The sequence below is a fragment of the Dipodomys merriami genome, unplaced genomic scaffold (assembly GCF_024711535.1).
Source record: "Dipodomys merriami isolate MVZ:Mamm:240054 unplaced genomic scaffold, mDipMer1.0.p SCAF_14, whole genome shotgun sequence".
Taxonomy (NCBI): domain Eukaryota; kingdom Metazoa; phylum Chordata; class Mammalia; order Rodentia; family Heteromyidae; genus Dipodomys; species Dipodomys merriami.
Window position 1 is genome coordinate 28,477,243 of NW_027202715.1, and position 4,935 is coordinate 28,482,177.

At 42.9% G+C, this 4,935-nt stretch overlaps 1 protein-coding gene across 7 annotated transcripts; it reads left to right on the forward strand.

Moving 5' to 3' along the window:
• The first annotated feature begins 201 nt into the window (after positions 1-201).
• On the forward strand, positions 202-4,552 carry Zwint (ZW10 interacting kinetochore protein). 7 transcript variants are annotated; one of them, XM_070020434.1, is made up of 8 exons: positions 202-273; positions 1,250-1,340; positions 1,424-1,547; positions 1,714-1,868; positions 1,998-2,054; positions 2,243-2,385; positions 2,464-2,574; positions 4,522-4,552. In XM_070020434.1, the coding sequence occupies exons 1-7, from the start codon at positions 233-235 to the stop codon at positions 2,570-2,572; spliced, it is 720 nt and encodes a 239-aa protein (XP_069876535.1). In that variant the 5' UTR covers positions 202-232; the 3' UTR covers positions 2,573-2,574; positions 4,522-4,552. The 7 variants fall into 7 exon arrangements, with proteins under 7 accessions (XP_069876535.1, XP_069876537.1, XP_069876532.1 ...); XM_070020436.1 differs by lacking the exon at positions 4,522-4,552 and adding an exon at positions 2,837-3,676 and having other exon boundaries at positions 2,501-2,574; XM_070020431.1 differs by lacking the exon at positions 4,522-4,552 and adding an exon at positions 2,837-3,675.
• Positions 4,553-4,935: the final 383 nt, after the last annotated feature.

The window sequence follows — 4,935 nt, forward strand, 5'->3', positions numbered from 1 at the left end:
TCCGGCAACGCTTATGCTCTATGGCGCAGGCGCAGGAGCGGCGTTAGCCGGTCTCGTCGCTTAGTTACCACTGCGCCTGCGTCGAGGCGCGGGCGGTGAATCTGAATTTACCAATTAGAGAGCTCGAGATTCCTGAGTGCCCGCCCACGCCCTCTGCAGCCAATCGTCTGCCCTGGCGCGCAGTTCCTGGTGAATCCAAAACAGACCCAAGTCTGCGGAGCGCGGTGCAACCATGGAGGCGTCTGAGACCGAGTTGGAGGCCGCAACCCTGAAGTAAGTGTTTGTTGCCGGATGGCAGCTGGGAGCTGCCTGAGATGGGAGTTAGTGCATATACCCTGATCAGCTGTTGGGGCCCGACCCCGTTATGAATTGATACTGTACTCAGTTTCCAGGGGTTTTATTCAGTTCCTGAAGGCCCCGCGCCGCGAGTATTGGCCTCAGGGCTGGTGCCCCCGTGTCCCTCCAGAGGCGTCCTAAAGGGAACAGTTCCATTCCTGTCTACCCGTAGGCCTTCTCACGTCTTCTTAGTGCCCACACCCCACAGCCATCCTACAAGGACACGTTGATTTCTGTCTCGCTGCTCCCAACACATTTCCCCAGTGGGCTCTTCTTTGAAAGGTGGAATGGAGCGGTCTCTAGCTCCACTTCCAGATTTTTGGTGTTTAACTGAAGAGTGGCATGGAATTGACTGCCTGTGCTGACTTCGAACTGTGATCCTCACGGCGCAGCCTCTGGAGTAGCTAAGGATTCCAGGCTTGAGCCACCGGCATCCCGCCCCAGTGAGTTCTTTTTGTCCCCCCATCTCTGCCCAAGCAATGGGCAGATTCAGTCCTGTCAGGTCCCGAGACCAATGTGTGCATCTTCTAGAGCCCTCTGTCAGGTGTCCATTCTCAGATATTCTGACACCCTAACTCACAACTAGTGATCTCTTCTCAAGCTCCATCCAAGCTTTGCCCTTAATCTACCCTTCCCCTGCATACCTTCATGTCTTCAGCTCTTCACCCAAATAGTTATTTTTTTCTTGAACTTTTTGTTAACTTTTGTTTCATTCCCCTCCCATCGCTCCCTTAATCCTTCACCTTTTCCTCATGACAGCACAGTATGCAACATGGACATGACTGTTGTCACACTGTTGGCTCTTCATGCACTTCTGCAGACTGGCCAGAGTGATTCGATCAGCATTGACACACTCATTCACAGATGTACATTTGTATAGCTGTGTTTCATTGCTGTTTCTTTGTTCCTTCAGGGTCCTGGATGAAGCAGCACATGTGCTAGAACCCATGGGCCTGCAAGAAGAGACAGAATTGCCGGCCAGGATCTTGGCTGAATTTGTGAGGGTATGTCGGAGGTGGGAAGGTGACCCTGTTGGCTTACAGTACAAGGAGGTAAGAGTATTCCTTGCTTCTACCCTCTGAAACAGAACTCCAGAAAGAAAGACAAACTACTTTGCAGCCAGCTTCAGGTAGTTGACTTCCTGCAGAATTTCCTGGCTCAGGAGGATACTGCCCAGGGCCTGGACCCCTTGGTTTCTGAAGAAATGAGCCGTGAGTAGACAAGGGATTGAGGTATAGGGGCTGGGCCTAGGTGGGTAAGGAAGGAGGATATATGTTAGTTCTGTTGTATGGCTACTGGGGAGACTGAGGCCTAGTTTTAGGGAAGCAGGCTAGAGGACACCTTCACTCATGCTCTTATTCCTGGTGCTCACCTCAGGACAGAAGGCCATTGCAGCCAAAGAACAATGGAAAGAGCTGAAAGCCACCTACCAGGAGCATGTGGAGGCCATAAGAAGTGTCCTGTCCCAGGTGGAGGAGGCCCAGAGGAAGCGAGTCCAGCTCCAGGAGGCCTTTGAGCAGCTCCAGGCTAAGGTACACCTAGGATACTTGAGGGAGGGAAAGGCAGGAAGAGAAAGAGGAAAGGATGAATAAGCTGAGTTGTAGCTACTTGCCCTGAAAAGACAGTAATTTTCTGTCTCTCTCTCCCTTTCTACTTGGCAGAAACACATGGCCAAGGAGAAATTCAGAGCAGCACAGAAGCAGTGGCAGCTGCAACAGGTGAGTCCTTCTTTTTCCCTAGAATTGCGTTCCTATTTTCAAGTGCTTAGGTTCTTCCCTCTCCTTCTCCCTCCCCCCCCCCCTCCTTTTTTTGATTAGTTTGAGCATTAAGCTAGATTAATCTGGAGGGGATTGGGAGTTAGATGTAAGGCATCATTTGATGAGCTATGTTCTCTCACTCCTCTTAGGAGAAGCATCTACGGAATCTGGCGGAAATTTCTGCAGAGGTAAAGGAACAGCAGATAGCAACTCGGCAACAGCTTGGGCGATTGAATCAGGAACTTGAAACTCTAAAACAGCAAGAAGGGCAGGAACAAGACAAACTACAGAGGTGAGATTTAAGAGTGTGTACTGAAGACAGGTAATCCATCTGAGATTCCTTCTCTTCATACTTATGTCCTCCTTCCAGGCACCAGACTTTTCTCCAATTGCTATATACCCTACAGGGTAAATCCTCTATCCCTGAGTCTGAAGACAAACCTACCATAGGAGCTGCCCCTGCACCTTCATCTCCCTAAGGGTAAGAATATACCTATTAATTAATTCAGCCCCAGGATAAGAACAATTGGAATATTATGGGGAAACTCCTTGCTATGTCTTTCAGGGTGCAAAAGGGGACTGGCAGGTTTAAAGAGAAGTTAGGAAGCTGACATTACCAATTGTTTGGGCTCTACTTCTCTGAGATCAGAAGCCCACCGTCTTTAGAAGACCTAGCTCACTAGGGAATAGGAACTCAGAGTACTCAGAGCTCAAACTCAGACTTTGATGTCTTTGATCTACAGGCGTGGAAAGAGAGGGGGCTTCTGGTTACCTCTTTTTCCATCTGAGGTCTGCTGTTTGTCCAGTAGAGAATGGAGTTTGGAAGTGGGAAAAAATGTTACAGTTGAAAGTGAAACTTAGCACATTGTTCTCATGCCTGACTCTCCAAGGGTAACTCTTGCTTTCTTCTTCTCCAGCAGAGTGGACTGTGAACTTGAGTACAACTGTTTCTGACCATTATAATTTCTAGCGTGTGGGTTTTTTTTTTTCAATTATAAACTCCAGCTGTCTCTGTTACCTATTTGTTACTTTCATAAGATGGTGGGAAGAATAGCAGTCAATCAATCAAAAGCTAGTTAACATTACAACAGCTGGGACTGGTATTAATGAATGGAGAGAGAATGGGTGGTCTGATTAGTTGTTTGCTCAGATCATATGAGGCAGATATTTTGAGCTTAATTCTAAGTGGTTAGACCAGAGAAAACAATTTTATTGATTCGTGTGGTTGTTGGGTTCTTACCTTGTGTCAAGTAAGATCCTTGATGTGAATGCAGATAGCAGCATAAAATAGTGAGCACCCCTAACCTGTTTTAGAATGACCAAATGTCTTTTTGTGCATTATAGTTCCTTGATCACTCTTTGATCATTCATTTTAATTCCAAGATTTACTTTTGTAATCTACTATTACATTTTGGGTTTGATTGTTGTTTAGTTGGATCTTCTGTTTTTCAATGGAAAAGTAAGTTCCTTTGTAATTTCCTTTTTTTAAAATTGGAATATAACCTGCAGTATTTGGACTTTTATTTGTGTTTTCAAATAAACATTTAAGATTATAAATTTATTGACTTTCAGTTTTTCATGACATTTTCCACTTTCTGTTGTTTCTTTCTAATTCTTTCTAATTCTTTCTTTCTTTCTAATTCTTTCTCTCTCTTTCTCTCTTTCTCTCTCTTTCTCTCTCTCTTTCTCTCTCTTTCTCTCTCTCTTTCTTTCTCTCTCTCTCTCTCTCTCTTTCTTTCTCTCTTTCTCTCTCTCTTTCTCTCTCTTTCTCTCTCTCTTTCTCTCTCTCTCTCTCTCTCTCTTTCTCTCTCTTTCTCTCTTTCTCTCTTTCTCTCTTTCTCTCTTTCTTTCTTTCTCTCTTTCTCTCTTTCTTTCTTTCTTTCTTTCTTTCTTTCTTTCTTTCTTTCTTTCTTTCTTTCTTTCTTTCTTTCTTTCTTTCTTTCTTTCTTTCTTTCTTTCTTTCTTTCTTTCTTTCTTTTTTCATTTTTTGGGGTTTTCTTGGCCAGTCTTGGGGCTTGAACTCAGAGCCTGGGCACTGTCTCTGAGTTTCTTTTGCTCAAAGCTAGCAATCTACCACTAGAATCACAGCATCCCTTTTGACTTTTTCTGTTTATGTGGTTCTGAGGAATCATCAAACCCAGGACTTCATACATGCTAGGCAAGTACTCTAGCACTAAGCCACATTCTTAGCCCTATAATTGTTTCTTTATGAGTTTTATTAAAAAATAATTGTTATATTTTGTACTATACTTATTGGAAGATAATACAAGTTTATTCTAATCTGCTTAAAGACTGACACCTATATAATAAAAAGTTTGTGAAGAGAAGCAGTTGTAGCTTTGGTGTGATCTTTATTTAATCTTTTCCATGTGGGTTTGAAGCAAATATATATTTCAAAATTGTGTCTAATATTTTATTTATCTTGTAGACTGAGTATTTGATCTCCCGAGAGAAGTATGTACAAATCTCTGAGTTTGATAGTGAGTTTGTTTTATTTTTCTTTATATTCTGTTAAAGTTTGCTTTACATTATTTGCAGCTGCCTTATTAAGGTACATACATGATTGTATTTGTATCTTTGTTCTCAACTGAACTTTTATAAATGTGTCGGCTAATATTTTTAGACTTGAAATCTGATGTTGTTAATGTTCCTTTGTGAACTCTTGTTCGATTAGCCTTTTCCTGGTACATCTTTCCCTTGAACTCAACTTTGAGTTTCAGCCTTTCTTTATCCTTCTACTTACTATTCATAAATGTTTTTTATTTTCTTATTTTTTGTTCTTTTTATTTCCTTCATTTTTCCTTGTTTATAAACACCTCTTTGCTAGGTTAGGCTTCATAGA